Consider the following 16,982-nt stretch of genomic DNA (forward strand, 5'->3'; position numbering starts at 1 on the left):
CTTTGCAGGGCTGCCAAGACCACACAGAAGGTCCCCAGTGTGACAAGTGCCAATCTGGCTACTACGGTGATGCCACCCAGGGCACCTCAGGCGACTGCCGGCCCTGTCCCTGCCACGGACCACATGGTGCCACCCAGTAGGTGCCTGCTTCTAGTCCCCTCCATCCCTGGGGACACTGGCAGGGGCTCAGCCATACCCTTGTGCCCTCTGCAGGATGACCAAGATCTGCTTTGAGGACACAGATGGGCAGCCCACGTGCAGCGCCTGTGCCCCGGGGCACAGCGGGCGCCTCTGCGAGAGGTGACAGGGGACACCGAGGTGGGGCATGGGGGGTGGCCTCTGGGGCACAGCCTCACCTCACTGGCATCTTTTGCTGTGCTCCCATAGGTGCTCACCCGGGTACGTGGGAGACCCGCTGCAGGGAGAGCCATGCCGAGGTGGGTGGCATGGGCAGGGGGCAAGGTGAAGTCCCCTGTGGTGGCACGGGAGGGGGGCTGTGTGTAATCGCTGTTGTCACTCCCCCAGAGCCGGGTGTCCCCAGCGGGCAGTGCCAGTGTGACCCACGTGGCAGTGTCAGCAATGGCTGCGATGCCAATGGGCAGTGCCACTGCAAGGTGAGCCTTTAGTGTGTCCCCAAGCCCTGGGAGGAGGGTGACAGGGCAACGTCACCCACCCCATATGCTTGCCCTCCTAGGCCAATGTGGAAGGTCCCCGCTGTGCCACCTGCCGTCCCCACCATTTCCACCTGAGTGCCAGTGAGCCAGCCGGCTGCCTGCCCTGCTTCTGCATGGGCATCGTCCAGCACTGTGCCAGCACCACCTTCGCCCGCAGCACCGTGAGTGTCCCCTGCGGTGTCCCCAGGTGTCCCCAGCCAGCCCAGCCCTGCTCACCACCCCTGTCCCCACCCCTAGGTCCAGACGCCCTTCGCGCCTGGCAATGCCCAGGGATTTGCCTTGGTGAACAGGCAGCGCAGCACCCGGGTGGGCACCGGCTTCGTGGTGGAGCCTGGCACCGCCCAGCCCCGCCTGAGCTACCACCGCTTTGGGGAGCTGCCCCCTGACTCCTACTACTGGCAGCTGCCACCCCCCTACCAGGGGGACAAGGTAAGGGGAGGTGTCCTCACACCCTACCCAGGAACGGAGGTGCCCATGAGAGTGCCCAGCTTGCACCTGCTCCTCATGGGCACCCCTGGGTGCTCGCCACATGGCTCTGCCCCAGGGGAGGTGGCTGCAGCCTGTCCTGCCGCCTGCCTCCTGCCTCCTGCCTTCTCTTTCAGTTTTCCTTCTTCTTTCCTTTTCCCTTCTCAATTCTCTCTCCTCCTTCCCCTTTCCCCTTCCTCATCCCTGTCTTGTCCTCCCCTCTCCCTCTCCCCTTTCCCCATCTCTATCCTATTTCCCTTCCTCTTCTCCTTTTCCCTTTCCCCTTCTCAACCCTCATTCATCACCTTCCCCATCCCTCTCCCCATCCTTTCTCTTTCCTTTCCCAATCCATATCCCATCTTTCCCCTTCTCCTTTTCCCTTCTTCATCCACATCTTGTCTCATCACCTTCCCTGTCCCCATTATCATCCCCTCTCCCTCTCTCCCTCTCTCCCCCTCCCTCTCCCCCTCCCCCTCCTCTCCCCCCTTCCCTCTCTCCCTTATCTCCCTCTCTCCTTTACCTTTACCCTTTCTCTTTTCCATCCCATCCCAACCCCAATCCCAATCTCACCCCCCCCATGCCCTCTCCCATGCCCTCTCCCCCTGCAGGTGGGCTCCTACGGGGGTCGTCTCCGCTACACCCTGACGCACAGCCCGGGGGGGCAGGGAGCTGCCCTGCCCGACGCCGACGTCCAGATCACGGTAGGGGGGTGCCAGGGCTGGGGTGGGGATGGACACAGGCTGACACCTGCCCCCCTCTGACACCCCTCTCTCCACAGGGCAATGACATCACGCTGGTGGCCTACCAGCCCGACCTGCCCCCGCACACCCCCCAGACCTTCGAGATCGTTTTCCGGGAGGTAGGAGCCCCGAGGTGGCCTTGGCGCCGGCTGTGCCCGAGCCGCTGTGTGCCCTCCCCGTGACCCCCTCCCTGCTCTGCCCGCAGCAACACTGGCAGCGGCCGGACGGGCAACCAGCCACGCGTGAGCACCTCCTGATGGCTTTGGCCGACCTGGATGAGGTCCTCATCCGAGCCACCTACTCCACCAGCACGGCGGCATCCAGCATCGCCGACGTCACCATGGACACGGCCGTGCCCCCCCAGCCCGGCCTCCCCCCGGCCCTGGAGGTGGAGGAATGCCGGTGCCCCCCAGGCTACCACGGGCTCTCTTGTCAGGTGAGGCTGGCATCCCTGTCGTCCCCATCTCTCACCCCCCCACCCCATCTAGGGGTGTTTGGAGGGGGTCACAACACTTAACACCCCCCCCCCCCGCTTTTGTCCCCCCCTTGGCAGGACTGTGCCCCCGGTTACACCCGCACGGGCGGGGGCCTGTACCTGGGGCACTGTGAGCTCTGCGAGTGCAATGGGCACTCCGACAGCTGCCACCCTGAGAGCGGCGTCTGCTCCGTAAGCCTTTACAGTGGGAGGGGGTTTGGGGGGCTGGGCTCTCGTGCCAGCCATAACCCCCCCAATTTTTATCTTCCCCCCCTCCCAGGGATGCTTGCACAACACAGCAGGGGATTTCTGTGACCAGTGTGCCCCTGGCTTCTACGGGGATGCCACCGCCGGGACCCCCGAGGACTGCCAGCCCTGCGCCTGTCCCCTCCCTTACCCTGAAAACCAGTGAGTGCCAGTGCTGGAGTTGGGGGGTGCTGAGGGGGGGAGTGGATGTGCCCCCACCTCACCCTGGCCCTCCCCACAGGTTCTCCAGGACCTGTGAGAGTTTGGGAGGCGGAGGGTACCGCTGCACCGCCTGCGAGCCAGGCTACGCCGGGCAGTACTGCGAGCGGTGAGCCTGAAAACCCAACCCTGGCCTCAGCCCAGTGCTCACCCTGAGAAACCCACCCTGGCAGGCTCACCCCAGACATCCACCCCTCAAATGCCCCCTCCCAAATACCCACCCCATGGGCTCACCCTAAAACGTTCACCCTGATAAACCCACCCTGACAGGCTCACCCCAGATATTCACCCCTCAAATACCCACCCCATGGGCTCACCCCAAAACGTTCACCCTGAGAAACCCACCTTGACAGGCTCACCCCATATAGTCACTCCCCAAATACCCACCCCGTGGGCTCACCCCAAAATGCTCATCCTGGTAAACTCCCCTTTATGGGGTCACTCCATTTGCCCATCCCCAAACGCCCACCCCATGGGCTCACCCCAAAATGTTCGCCCTGATAAACCCACCCTGACTGGCTCACCCCAGACATCCACCTCTCAAATACCCCCTCCCAAATACCCACCCTGTGGGCTCACCCCTAAATACTTATCCTGGTAAACTCCCCTTGATGGGGTCACCCCAGATATCCACCCCCAAACGCCCACCCCATGGGCTCACCCTAAAACGTTCACCCTGATAAACCCACCCTGACAGGCTCACCCCAGATATTCACCCCTCAAATACCCACCCCATGGGCTCACCCCAAAACATTCACCTTGATAAACCCACCCTGACAGGCTCACCCCAGATATTCACCCACCAAATGCCCACCCCATAGGCTCACCCCAAAATGCTCTCCCTGATAAACCCACCCTGACAGGCTCACCCCAAAATGCTCATCCTGGTAAACTCACCCTGATGGGGTCACCCCAGATATCCATCCTCAAACACCCACCCCATGGGCTCACCCCAGAATGCTCACCCCAATATACTCACTCTGACAGACTCACCTCAATGCACCCACCCCATGGGCTCACCCCCAAAACATTCACCCTGATAAACCCACCCTGACAGGCTCACCCCAGTATCCCCACTCCCAAATGGCCACCCCATGGGCTTACCACAAAATGCACACCCTAATATCCTCACCCTGACTTGCTCACCCCAAATACTCACCCCAAAATGCTCACCTCCATGGGCTCACCCCAATATACCTATCCCACTATAGCCACTCTGAAATGCTCACCCCAATATAACCATCCTGATGGACCCAGCCCAATATCCTCACCCCTATGAGCTCACCCCAACATACTCATCCCAAAGTGCACCCCCACCATGTACCCAACTCTGACCCAAATATCCACTCCAACAGGCTCACCCCAAAATATTCAGCCTCATCTCTACCCTGCCATACCCACCCCAAAATGCTTACCCCAATATATGCACCCCTATGAACTCACCCCAATATGTGCACCCCAGTGGGTCACCCTTATGCCCACCCCAGTGGGCCCACCCCAAATTGCTCACCCTGCTATACCCATCCCAATATACTCACTCCAGAGTTCTGCTGTGCCCACTCTAATGCACCCACCCTGATATACCCACCCTGACACACTCACCCCAATATATGCACTCCAGTGAGCCACCCTTGTACCCACCCTGATGGGCTCACCCCAGTGTTCTCACCCTGATATACCCACTTCAAAGTGCTCACCCCAAAGTACTCACCCTCATGCCCACCCTGACAGACTCACCCCAAAAATGCTCGCTCCAGTATACTCTCACCCCAATATTCCCTTGCTGTACCCACCCTGGTACACCCACCTCAATATACTCACCCTATGAGCTCACCCCAATATATGCACCCCCGTTGGTCACCCCTTATGCCCACCCCAGTGGGCTCACCCCAAATTGCTCATCCTGCTATACCCATCCCAATATACTCACCCCAGAATTCTGCTGTGCCCACCCTAATGCACCCACCCTGACACACTCACCCCAATATATGCACTCCAGTGAGCCACCCTTGTACCCACCCTCATGGGCTCACCCCAGTGTTCTCACCTTGATATACCCACTTCAAAGTACTCACCCCAAAGTACTCACCCTCATGCCCACCCTGACCCTGACAGACCCACTCTGAAATGCTCACCCCAATATACTCTCACCCCAGTGTTCTCTTGCTGTACCCACCCTGGTATGCCCACCCCAATGTATTCACCCTATGAGCTCACCCCAATATATGCACCCCAGTGGGTCAACCCTTATGCCCATCCTGATAGGCTCACCCCAATGTACCCACCCTGATGAGCTCACCCCAATATTTTCACTTTGATATATCCACCTCAGTATGTTCACCTCTATGAGCTCACCCCAATGTACCCACCCCAGTGCCCTCTGCTGTACACACCCCTGTGCACCCACCCTGGTTTGCTCGCCCCAGTGTACCCACCCTGATGGGCTCAGCCAAATATACCCACCCTGATGTCCTCACACCCCAATATACTGACCTTGATTGGCTCACCCCAATGTTCTCACCCTGGTATGCTCACCCCCAGCATGCCCACCCTGATGGGCTCACCCCAATGTTCTCACCCTGGTATGCTCACCCCCAGTATGCCCACCCTGATGGGCTCACCCCAATGTTCTCACCCTGGTATGCTCACCCCCAGTATGCCCACTGTGATGGGCTCACCCCAATGTTCTCACCCTGGTATGCTCACCCCCAGCATGCCCACCCTGATGGGCTCACCCCAATGTTCTCACCCCGGTATGCTCACCCCCAGTATGCCCACCCTGATGGGCTCACCCCAATGTTCTCACCCTGGTATGCTCACCCCCAGTATGCCCACCCTGATGGGTTCACCCCAGTGTTCTCACCCTGGTATTCTCACCCCCCCGCCCAGTATGCCCACCCTGATGGGTTCACCTCAATGTTCTCACCCTGGAATGCTCACCCCCAGTATGCCCACCCTGATGAGCTCTCCCTGGCATACCCACCTCAAAGTGCTCACCCCAAAATACCCTTATGTCCACCCCAAAATGCTCACCCCAATGTTCTCTTGCTGTACCCACCTTGGTACCCCCACCCCAATATACTCACCCTATGAGCTCACCTCAATATGTGCACCCCAATGAGTCACTCTTGTGCCCATCCCAATGGGCTCACCCCAAATTGCTCACTCTGATATACCCACCCCAGCATGCTCACCCCAACATATCCACCCCAATACACACCCCAATATCCTCCTGCTATGCCCACCCCAGGATACCCACCCTGAAATGCTCACCCCACTAATACCCACCCTGAGGGGCTCACCCTGTTATACCCACCCCAATACAGGCACTCCTGTGGGCTCACCCCAGTATGCCCACCCCAGTATCCTCTGCTATACCCACTCTGATACATGCACCCACATACACCCACCCCAATGGGCTCACCCCCATATATGCACCCCAATATCCACGCTCCAGTATACCCAGTTCAGTGAGCTCACTCCACTGTGCCCACCCCAAGATGCTCACCCTGCTAGATACACCCCCACTATACCCACTCCAGCAGGCTCACCCCCATACATGTGCCCACTATAGCCTGCCCACTATACCTGCCCCATATATGTACCCACTATACAACCCCACAATACCCACCCCAGTATCTGTGCTCTGGTATACCCAGTCCAGTGAGCTCACCCCACTGTGCCCACTCCAAGATGGTCACCTTGCTAGGTACACTCCACTATACCCACACCAGTGGGCTCACCCCCATATATGTGCCCACTCTACCCACCCTACTGTACCCACCTGTGGGCTCACCCCCATATATGTGCCCACTATACCCACCTACTGTACCCACCTCAGTGGGCTACTCCCAAACTCTGCACCCCAGTACCCACCCTCCGACTCACCCCTTTCTCCCCCCACAGCTGTGCCCCTGGCTACACAGGTGACCCCACGGCCCACGGGCAGGGCTGTGTCCCTGTGGGCTCCGCGGTGCCCCTGGCTGTCCGCATCCATCCGCCACGCACCACGGTGGCACAGGGCAGCGCCGTCACCCTGCGGTGCCAGGCCACTGGCCAGCCTCCCTTCTACTACCACTGGGCACGGGAAGATGGGAAACCCCTCCCTGCGGGTGCCCAGAGCCGCGGGCAAGGTATTTTGGTCACAACAGCTCCAAGCAGCACTACAGGCTGGGGCCAGAGTGGCTAAGGGCAGCCAGACAGAGAGGAAGCTGGGGGTGCTGGGAGTGAGGAGCTGCAGAGGAGGCAGCAGTGTGCCCAGGTGGGCAGCAGAGCCAATGGCATCCTGGGCTGGCTCAGGAGCAGTGTGGGCAGCAGGACAAAGGGAGGTTCTTCTGCCCCTGGGCTCAGCACTGCTCAGGCCACCCCTGGAGTGCTGTGTCCAGTTCTGGGCTGCTGAATTGCAGAGAGATGTTGAGGTGCTGGAAGGTGTTGAGAGAAGGGCAGCAAGGCTGGGGAGGGGCCTGGAGCACAGCCCTGTGAGGAGAGGCTGAGGGAGCTGGGGGGGTGCAGCCTGCAGCAGAGGAGGCTCAGGGCAGAGCTCACTGCTGCCTGCAGCTGCCTGCAGGGAGGCTGTAGCCAGGTGGGGTTGGGCTCTGCTGCCAGGCAGCCAGGGCCAGAAGAAGGGGCCCCAGGCTGAAGCTGTGGCAGGGCAGGTTGAGGCTGGATGTTGTTAGGAAGTTGTTGTCAGAGAGAGTGATTGGCATTGGAATGGGCTGCCCAGGGAGGTGGTGGAGTCTGTGTGGCTGGAGGTGTTGCAGCCAAGGCTGGCTGGGGCACTGAGTGCCATGGTCTGGTTGGTTGGGCAGGGCTGGGTGCTAGGCTGGGCTGGCTGAGCTTGGAGCTCTCTGCCAACCTGCTTGGTTCTCCGATTCTATGACATTGTTCTAGCCCACTCCACTGTTCTGTTCTGTTCTATTCTATTCTATTCTATTCTATTCTATTCTATTCTATTCTATTCTATTCTATTCTATTCTATTCTATTTGGTGGCTCTGGGAAGGGGACACTGGAATGCCCTCAAGTTGGGGAGCCTCTGTGCCACCTGTGTGTCCCCCCCAGGCGAGGAGCTGCACTTTGCCAGCATCCAGCCCTCAGAAGCCGGAGTCTATGTCTGCTCCTGCCGCAACCTGCGCCACAGCAACGCCAGCCGCGCTGAGCTCATCGTCACCGGTAGGGCGTCCTCGGGCTGGGTTACTGTCACCACTGTCCCCAAGGTGAGGGGGGAGCAGCTGGCCTCAGCTCTCCTCGTCTTGCTGCAGAGGCCCTTGACAAACCCATCACTGTCACCGTGGAGGAGAAGCGGGTGCAGCGGGTGAAGCCTGGCACCGACGTCACCTTCGTCTGCACTGCCAAGAGCAAGGTGAGCTGAGAGGGGCATGGCACAGTGGGGCACCTGTGGGCATCTTTGCATACCTGCTTGGTCACACGGAGTAGAGGGACAGTCCTGGGTGGTGCTGCTGGGGATGTGAAAGGAGCAGGGACACAACTGTATGCCCATGGGACCTTTCACAGAGGGCATCCCCTTGGTGCCCATGAGGACATGCAGGGCACATGGATGCCCTTGGGGCCATGCTGGGCACAGGGGCATCCCTGGGTGCCCATCCAGCCATATGAAGCCTCCAAACACCCTTAGGCACCTAAGATGCTTTTATGGCACACATCAACACCCCTGGATGCCCACCCTGTGGGTGCCCCCCACATCCAGCAGACCCCTTCCCTAACCCTTCCACATGCCCAGCTGTGGTGCCTGTGCCGCGTCAGGCTGCAGAGGTGTGCCCAGGACAAGCTCCTGACGTTTAACAAGGCCAAGTGTAAGGTCCTGCACCTGGGTGGGTGCAATCCCAAGCACAGCTCCAGGCTGGGTGGGGAATGGCTGAGAGCAGCTCTGAGGAACAGGCCCTGGGGGTCTGGGGTGGTGAAAACCTCAACCTGAGCCTGCAGTGTGAGTGCAGCCCAGACACAACCCTGTGCTGGGCTGCAGCCAGAGCAGTGTGGGCACAGGGCAAGGGAGGGCATTCTGCCCCTTGGCTCTGCTCTCCTCAGACCCCACCTGCAGTCCTGGGGGCAGTTCTGCAGCCCCCAGCACAAGCAGGACATGGAACTGTTGGTGCCAGTCCCGAGGAGGGCCACGAGGGTGGTTGCCCAGGGAGGCTGTGGCTGCTTCCTCCCTGGTGGTGTTTGAGGCCAGGTTGGCTGAGGCCTTGAGCAGCCTGCTCTAGGGGGAGGTGTCCCTGCCCAGGGCGGGGGGTTGGAGCTGGATGATCCTTGAGGTCCCTGTGCTTCCTTGTGCCCGGCAGTCCCCTGCCTACACCCTGGTGTGGACGCGGCAGAACCATGGCACGCTGCCGCCTGGCGCCGTCGACTTCAACGGCATCCTGACCCTGCGGCGCGTGCGCCCCGAGGACGCTGGCATCTACGTCTGCACCGGCTCCAACATGCTGGACATGGACGAGGGCACTGCCACGCTCTACGTGCAGGGTGAGCCCCGCTGCCAGGGGGCAGGTGTGCTCAGTGCCCTGAGCAGGAGTGATGGGCACTCTTGACACCCAGATGCCAGGGGAACAGACATGCTTGGTGCCCAGATCAGGAGTGATGGGCACTCTTGACACCCAGATGCCAGGGGAACAGACATGCTTGGTGCCCAGAACATGAGTGATGGGCACTCTTGACACCAGATGCCAGGGGAATAGACATACTTGGTGCCCAGATCAGGAGTGATGGGCACTCTCGACACCCAGATGCCAGGGCAACAGACATGCTTGGTGCCCAGAACATGAGTGATGGGCACTCTTGACACCAGATGCCAGGGGAATAGACATACTTGGTGCCCAGAACATGAGTGATGGGCACTCTCGACACCCAGATGCCAGGGCAACAGACATGCTTTCTGCCCAGATCAGGGAGTGATGGGCACTCTCAGCACCCAGATGCCAGGGGAATAGACATAGTTGGTGCCCAGATCAGGGAGTGATGGGCACTCTCGACACCCAGATGCCAGGGGAATAGACATACTTGGTGCCCAGATCAGGGAGTGATGGGCACTCTTGACACCCAGATGCCAGGGGAACAGGCATGCTTGGTGCCCAGATCCAGGAGTGATGGGCACTCCCAGTGCCCATATTGCAAGGTGAAGGGCATGCTCACTGCCCAGATGCCAAGGTGATGGGCACACTCAGTGCCCAGACAGTGAAGCAGTGGGTATGCTCTCTGCCCAGATGCCCGGGTGATGGGCACACTCAGTGCCCAGACAGTGAGGTAGTGGGCATGCTCTCTGCCCAGATGCCCGGGTGATGGGCACATTTGGTGCCAGATGCCAAGACAATGGGCATACTTGGGGCTCATACACTAGGGTAATGGGCATGCTTGGTGCCCAGACATGGAGGTGATGCATGCACTTGGTCCTTAGATGCCAATATGGTGGGCACCCTCTGTACCCTAATGCCACAGTAGTGGGCACATTTGTTGCCCAGACAGTGGGATGATGGGCCTACTTGGTGCCCAAGTGCTGGAATAATGGCTGCACTTGGCACCCAGATGCCAGGGTGGTGGGCACATTTGCTACCCATTCACCCTGGCTTCTGGACTGGCTCACTGTGCCCAGCTGGCAAGGGTGATAGGCTCACTGTGTGCCCAGACTCTGGGGCATTGGACATGCTGAGCACACAGACATCAGGGTCATGAGCACACTTGGTGCCCAAATGCTGGGCATGGTGCCCAGAGGCCCTGGACAGGCTCACTGTCCAGATACTGGGGGTGATGGGCTGGCTCAGCACCCAGATGCCAGTGTGATGGGCATGAGCTGCCTGGAGTTGGTGAGGATGTTCACCTCCCATAGCCTGGGAGCAGTGGCAGTGCTTGCTGCCCACGTGCCATGGTGATGGGCATGCTTGGTGCCCAGATGCTGAGGTGATGAACACACTCAGTGCCTAGGTGCCAGTACAGTAAGCACTCTCACCACCGAGATGCCAGGGTGATGGGTACTCTCAGTGCCCAGACACCCTGGCAATGTACAGGCTTGCTGCCTAGATGTCTCAGGCAATGAGTCGATGGTGTCCAGGCGCTGGAGCTGCGGGCATTCTCAGCACCCTGATGCCAAGGCAGAGGGCCCACTTGGTGCCCAGATGCCAGGATGATGAACACATTCAACCCCCAGACTGAGGTGGTGAATGCTTTTGGTGCCCAAGGGTCAGGCTGATGGGCTCAGTCAGTGCTCAGGTTGCAGGGCAGTGGGCAGGCTCTCTGCCCAGACACTGCAGTGGTGGGCACCTTCGCTGCCCAGATGCCCTGGCAAGGGACAGGCTTGCTGCCAGATGCTGTGGGTGCTTGCCTGGTGCCCAGACTCTCTGGGCACTGTCAGTGCCAGAAGACCAGGATGATGGGCACCCTTGGTGCCCAGATGCAGGAGTGATGGGCATACTCCCCTGAATCTTGTGCCCTCTTGCAGCCCCCTCGAAGACTCAGATGTTTTATGGCCCTGTGGAGTTCATGGAGGGGCACAGACCTGGTGAGTCACCACTAAGGGGCCTGGGGGGGGTCCCTGCGCTGCCCCCTGCCCGCTGCATGCTGGGGCTCCACTGCGCACCCACTGTGCCAGCTGTGCCACGCCGACCCCCTGCTTCCCACCACCCCCACCGCCTGGGGCCGGCACCGTGGTGGGGGGTGCCCAGCACACCCTGAGCCCTCCACCCCGCATCTCACCGCAGCTGGCACCGCTGCCCCCACCGCCACCGTGGAGCCGGCGCAGCTGAGTGTGGCACCTGGGCAGCCGGCCGAGTTCCGCTGCCTGGGCACCGGCAACCCCCCGCCCACCCTCGAGTGGCTCGGTAGGTGCCCGCTGGGTTTGGGAGGGGGGAGGTTGGCACTGGGTTTGGGGACACAGTGCCCAGCGGTGACCCTGGCTGCTGTTCTCCCGCAGGCTCGCTGCCGCCGCGGGCGGTGGTGCAGGGCGGGACGCTGCGGATCGGAGCCGTGGAGCCTGCCGACGAGGGGCACTATGCCTGCCGGGCACACAGCAGCGCCGGGCAGCACACGGCAAGGGCCTTCCTCCACGTGCAAGGTGAGCAGAGCTGAGATCATCATCATCATCATCTCTGTCAGCCCCATCTGCCACACTGTCCCGTGATGATGCAGGAGCTGACAGCTCCTGGCTGGGACAGATTGACTCTGATATGGGTCAAGAACAGGCTGGAGGGCAGGGCCCAGGGAGTGGTAGTGAATGGTGCCACAGCCAGCTGGCAGCTGGCACCAGTGGTGTGCCCCAGGGATCAGTGCCGGGTACAGTCCTGTTGAATATCTTTATTGATGATCTGGAGCAGGGGATTGAGTCCAGCAGCAGTGAGTTTGCAGATGACACCAAGCTAGGAGCAGCTGTGGAGCTGTTGGAGGGTAGCAGAGCCCTGCAGAGGGACCTGGCCAGGCTGCATGGGTGGGCAGAGGCCAAGGGGATGAGACTGAACAAGGCCAAGGGCAGGGTTCTGCTCTTTGGCCACAACAACCCCAAGCAGCACTACAGGCTGGGGCCAGAGTGGCTGAGAGCAGCCAGGCAGAGAGGGCCCTGGGGGTGCTGGGAGAGAGGAGCTGCAGAGGAGGCAGCAGTGCCCAGGTGGGCAGCAGAGCCAATGGCATCCTGGGCTGGCTCAGGAGCAGTGTGGGCAGCAGGACAAGGGAGGTTCTTGTGCCCCTGTACTCAGCACTGCTCAGGCCACCCCTGGAGTGCTGTGTCCAGTTCTGGGCTGCTGAATTGCAGAGAGATGTTGAGGTGCTGGAAGGTGTTGAGAGAAGGGCAGCAAGGCTGGGGAGGGGCCTGGAGCAGAGCCCTGTGAGGAGAGGCTGAGGGAGCTGGGGGGGTGCAGCCTGCAGCAGAGGAGGCTCAGGGCAGAGCTCATTGCTGTCTGCAGCTGCCTGCAGGGAGGCTGTAGCCAGGTGGGGTTGGGCTCTGCTGCCAGGCAGCCAGGGACAGAAGAAGGGGACACAGCCTGGAGCTGTGGCAGGGCAGGTTGAGGCTGGATGTTGTTAGGAAGTTGTTGTCAGAGAGAGTGATTGGCATTGGAATGGGCTGCCCAGGGAGGTGGTGGAGTCTGTGTGGCTGGAGGTGTTGCAGCCAAGGCTGGCTGGGGCACTGAGTGCCATGGTCTGGTTGGTTGGGCAGGGCTGGGTGCTAGGTTGGGCTGGCTGAGCTTGGAGCTCTCTGCCAACCTGCTTCATTCTATGGCTCTATGATCATCTCTGGTGTCCCCGTCAGCCCCATCACCTCCATCACTCATGCCCCCTCCATCATCTCCACTGCCCCCACACTCGGTGGTGCCACCCTCACCCCTGTCTCTACAGGGCCTGGCGGTCCCCAGGTGCAGGTGAGCCCGGAGCGGACAGAGGTGCAGGAGGGCTCCACCGTGCGGCTCTACTGCCGTGTCTCAGGGTCACCTACTGCCACCATCACCTGGGAGAAGCAGGGGGGCACCCTGCCACCGCAGGTGAGCTGCACCCATGGGTGCTCTGGGAAGGGGTGTGGGTGCACTGAGGTGCCACTCACACCCACCCCCGTGCCGCAGTCCCGCGCCGAGCAGGGTGACATTGCCACACTGGTCATCCCCGCTGTGACACCCGCCGATGGGGGCATCTACCTCTGCGTGGGCACCAGTGCCGCTGGCATGGCCCGTGCTGCCATCGAGGTGGCCGTGGTGCCAGGTGAGGCAGTTGGGGCACGCTGCCGTGGCTCAGGGATGGTTTGGGGGAGAGAGGGAGCCACAACCCACCGCACGTCCCCTGGCAGGGATGGCAGCACCCGTCCGCATCGAGTCCTCGTCCCCCTCTGTCACCGAGGGCCAGACCCTGGACCTCGACTGCGTGGTGGCAGGACCTGGCTCTGCCGTCGTGACGTGGTACAAGCGCGGTGGCTCCTTGCCTGCCGGGCACCAGGTAGGGCACAGGCAGCATGAGCAGCAGCCCTGGTGCCACCCTGTCCTGCACTGTGTGGCACTGAAGGCTGTCCCCACCCGCAGGTTTCAGGGTCCCGGCTCCGTGTGCCCCACGTGGCGGCAGCCGATGCTGGGGAGTATGTGTGCCGCGCCAGCCTGGGCGCCAGCGTCCGCGAGGCCTCCGTCGTTGTCACCGTTGTGCCCGGGTCCAGCTCGTCCTACGGTGAGACCAGGCTTGGTGGCACCGGTGGGGACACGCTGGGCCCAGGCAGGTGGTGACAGCTCCGTGCCCCTCCTCGCAGGGCCATCGGCTTCAGGCGTCCCCGTCCGGATCGAGGCCTCCTCGTCCACCGTGGCGGAGGGACAGAGCCTGGACCTCAACTGCGTGGTGGCCGGGCAGGGGCAGGCCACTGTCACCTGGTACAAGCGAGGAGGCTCTCTCCCGGCCAAGCATCAGGTAGGGGACACCACAGGGGGGTGTCACCAAGGCCATGGGTGTTGGGTTGACTCATGGCTCCTTGCAGTCTCTGGTGGCAGCGTGCAAGCCCAGGTGGCCTCATGCCAGCTCAGGTGGATCTGTGCATGCCCAGGTGGCTCCAGGCTAGCTCAGGTGGCCTCATGCTAGCTCAGGTGGCTCCGTACAAGCTCAGGTGGCTCCATGCTAGCTCAGGTAGCTCCATGCTAGCTCAGATGGCTCCATGCTAGCCCATGTGCCCTCATGCTAGCCCAGGTGGCTCCATGCAAGCTCAGGTGCCCTCATACAAGCTCAGGTGGCTCCATACTAGCACAGGTGGCTCCATGCAAGCTCAGGTGGCTCCATGCTAGCTCAGGTGCCCTCGTGCTAGCTCAGGTGCCCTCACACTAGCCCAGGTGGCTCCATGCTAACCCAGGTGCCCTCACACTAGCTCAGGTGGCTCCATGCTAGCCCAGGTGCCCTCATGCTAGCTCAGGTGTCCTAGTGCTAGCTCAGGTGCCCTCATGCTAGCCCAGGTGGCTCCATGCTAGCTCAGGTGCCCTCCTGCTAGCTCAGGTGCCCTCACACTAGCCCAGGTGGCTCCATGCTAGCCCAGGTGTCCCCTCCGCGCAGATGTCGGGCTCGCGGCTGCGGCTGCTGCAGGTGGCGGCGGCTGACTCGGGCGAGTACGTGTGCAGGGTGAGCAGCGGGGCCACCGCCCGCGAAACCGCTGTCGTGGTGACGATCCAGCCCAGCGGTGCCAGCGCCTACCGTGAGTGGGGGCAGGGGGCGACAGTTCCGGTGGGGGGGAGGTGAAGGGTGGGGTGGAGATGTCACCGTGTGCCACAGCACCGAGCCAAGCCTGCGCCAGTGCCAGCAAGGCGCTGCCACTGTCACCAGTGTCACCCTCTTGTCTCTGTCCCCAGCGCCGGCTGGCACCACCCCTCTGCGCATCGAGTCCCCCTCCTCCACCGTGGCCGAGGGCCAGACCCTGGACCTCAACTGTGTCATCGCCAGCCCCACGCAGGCCACTGTCACCTGGTACAAGCGCGGGGGGTCCCTGCCGGCCAAGCACCAGGTAGGGGACACAGACAGAGATGCTGAGAGGGCTGCAGCAGCTCTGCTCTGAGCACAGGCTGAGAGAGTTGGGGCTGTGCAGGCTGGAGAGGAGAAGGCTTGGAGGAGAGCTTGGAGTGGCCTTGCAGGATGTGCAGGGGGCTGCAGGAGGGCTGGGGAGGGACTATTGAGAAGGTCTGGGAATGGCAGGAGGAGGAGGAATGGGTTTGAAGTGGCAGAGGGGAGGTTGAAAGTGGATGTGAGGAAGAAGTTGTTTGCAGGGAGGGTGGTGAGAGACTGGCACAGGTTGAGGATGGTGAGAGACTGGCAGAGGTTGAGGGTGGTGAGACACTGGCACAGGTTGAGGGTGGTGAGACAGTGGCAGAGGTTTCCCAGGGAGGTTGTGGAGCACAGAAGCACCCAATGTGATCAAAGATCACATTGGGTGCTTCTGTGCTCCACAACCTCCCTGGAGGTGCTCAGGATCAGGCTGGATGAGGCCTTGAGTGACCTGTTCCAGTGGGAGGTGTCCCTGCCTGTGGCAGAGGGTTGGAAGTGGCTGAGCTTTGAGCTCCCTTCCGACCTAAACCATTCTGTGTCCCCAGGAGGGGAGGGTTGGGATTGACCTGCAGTGCTTGGTAAGACTAAGTGGCCCCACTCAAGGTCAGGTGGCCTCATGCAAGTCCAGGGAGGCCCCATGCTAGCCCTGGTAGCCCATCCAAGCCCAGGTGGTTCATCCAAGCCCAGGTGGCCCATCCAAGCCCAGGTGGCCCATCCAAGCCCAAGTGGTCCATCCAAGCCCAGGTGGTTCATCCAAGCCCAGGTGGCCCATTCAAGCCCAAGTGGTCCATTCAAGCCCAGGTGGCCCATTCAAGCCCAGGTGGCCCATCCAAGCCCAGGTGGTCCATCCAAGCCCAAGTGGTCCATCCAAGCCCAGGTGGCCCATCCAAGCCCAGGTTGTCCATCCATGCCCAAGTGGTTCATTTGTGCCCTGATGGCCCATTCAAGCCCTGGTAGCCCATGCAAGCCCAAGTGGTCCTGTGCAAGCTCTGGTGGCCCTATGGAAGGTGAGGTGGCCTTAAGTAAGCCTAGAAGCCCCCATGCCAGCCCTGGTGTCTCCAAACAAGCTCAAGTAGCCTATGCAAGTAGCCACTGTGGTCCACTGCATTCGGCCACCTGTGTTGTGTAACCCCATGCAAGTCCAGGTGGTCCTTGCAAGCTCAGGTGACTTCTGGGCAGCCCAGGGAGCTTGTGCTAACCCAGGTGGCCATGGCAGCCCAAGTGTCCCTGTGCTGGCCCAGGTGGCCATGGCAGCCCAAGTGGCCCTGTGCTGGCCCAGCAGCCCAAGTGTCCCTGTGCTAGCCCAGGTGGCCATGGCAGCCCAAGTGTCCCTGTGCTGGCCCAGCAGCCCAAGTGTCCCTGTGCAAACCCAGGTGGCCGTGGCAGCCCAAGTGTCCCTGTGCAAGCCCAGGTGGCAATGGCAGCCCAACTATCCCTGTGCTGGCCCAGGTGGCAATGGCAGCCCAGCTGTCCCTGTGCTGGCCCAGGTGGCCATGGCAGCCCAAGTGTCCCTGTGTCCCCTCCGCGCAGGTGTCGGGCTCGCGGCTGCGGCTGCTGCAGGTGACAGCGGCTGACTCTGGCGAGTACGTGTGCAGGGTGAGCAGCGGGGCCACCACCCGCGAAACCTCCATGGTGGTGACAATCCAGCCCAGCGGTGCCAGCACCTACCGTGAGTGGGG

The 16,982-nt window shown here is 61.4% G+C and overlaps 1 protein-coding gene across 3 annotated transcripts in view; it reads left to right on the top strand.

Moving 5' to 3' along the window:
- Nucleotides 1-16,982, top strand: part of HSPG2 (heparan sulfate proteoglycan 2) — a 67,865-nt gene that overhangs the window by 29,222 nt on the left and 21,661 nt on the right. For all 3 annotated transcript variants that reach the window (XM_064172354.1, XM_064172356.1, XM_064172355.1), the window contains 27 exons: nucleotides 9-136; nucleotides 214-300; nucleotides 388-437; nucleotides 526-614; nucleotides 695-835; nucleotides 912-1,103; nucleotides 1,748-1,840; nucleotides 1,918-1,998; nucleotides 2,085-2,315; nucleotides 2,433-2,546; nucleotides 2,635-2,762; nucleotides 2,842-2,928; nucleotides 6,726-6,952; nucleotides 7,879-7,989; nucleotides 8,079-8,179; nucleotides 9,117-9,297; nucleotides 11,264-11,323; nucleotides 11,523-11,642; nucleotides 11,735-11,875; nucleotides 13,147-13,289; nucleotides 13,368-13,503; nucleotides 13,589-13,734; nucleotides 13,818-13,956; nucleotides 14,036-14,190; nucleotides 14,821-14,959; nucleotides 15,114-15,265; nucleotides 16,834-16,972. In XM_064172354.1, coding sequence (XP_064028424.1) covers nucleotides 9-136; nucleotides 214-300; nucleotides 388-437; nucleotides 526-614; nucleotides 695-835; nucleotides 912-1,103; nucleotides 1,748-1,840; nucleotides 1,918-1,998; nucleotides 2,085-2,315; nucleotides 2,433-2,546; nucleotides 2,635-2,762; nucleotides 2,842-2,928; nucleotides 6,726-6,952; nucleotides 7,879-7,989; nucleotides 8,079-8,179; nucleotides 9,117-9,297; nucleotides 11,264-11,323; nucleotides 11,523-11,642; nucleotides 11,735-11,875; nucleotides 13,147-13,289; nucleotides 13,368-13,503; nucleotides 13,589-13,734; nucleotides 13,818-13,956; nucleotides 14,036-14,190; nucleotides 14,821-14,959; nucleotides 15,114-15,265; nucleotides 16,834-16,972 — 3,511 coding nt within the window. The remainder of the gene's footprint in view (nucleotides 1-8; nucleotides 137-213; nucleotides 301-387; nucleotides 438-525; nucleotides 615-694; nucleotides 836-911; nucleotides 1,104-1,747; nucleotides 1,841-1,917; nucleotides 1,999-2,084; nucleotides 2,316-2,432; nucleotides 2,547-2,634; nucleotides 2,763-2,841; nucleotides 2,929-6,725; nucleotides 6,953-7,878; nucleotides 7,990-8,078; nucleotides 8,180-9,116; nucleotides 9,298-11,263; nucleotides 11,324-11,522; nucleotides 11,643-11,734; nucleotides 11,876-13,146; nucleotides 13,290-13,367; nucleotides 13,504-13,588; nucleotides 13,735-13,817; nucleotides 13,957-14,035; nucleotides 14,191-14,820; nucleotides 14,960-15,113; nucleotides 15,266-16,833; nucleotides 16,973-16,982) is intronic.

This window comes from Pogoniulus pusillus, chromosome 36 (assembly GCF_015220805.1).
Source record: "Pogoniulus pusillus isolate bPogPus1 chromosome 36, bPogPus1.pri, whole genome shotgun sequence".
Lineage (NCBI taxonomy): Eukaryota > Metazoa > Chordata > Aves > Piciformes > Lybiidae > Pogoniulus > Pogoniulus pusillus.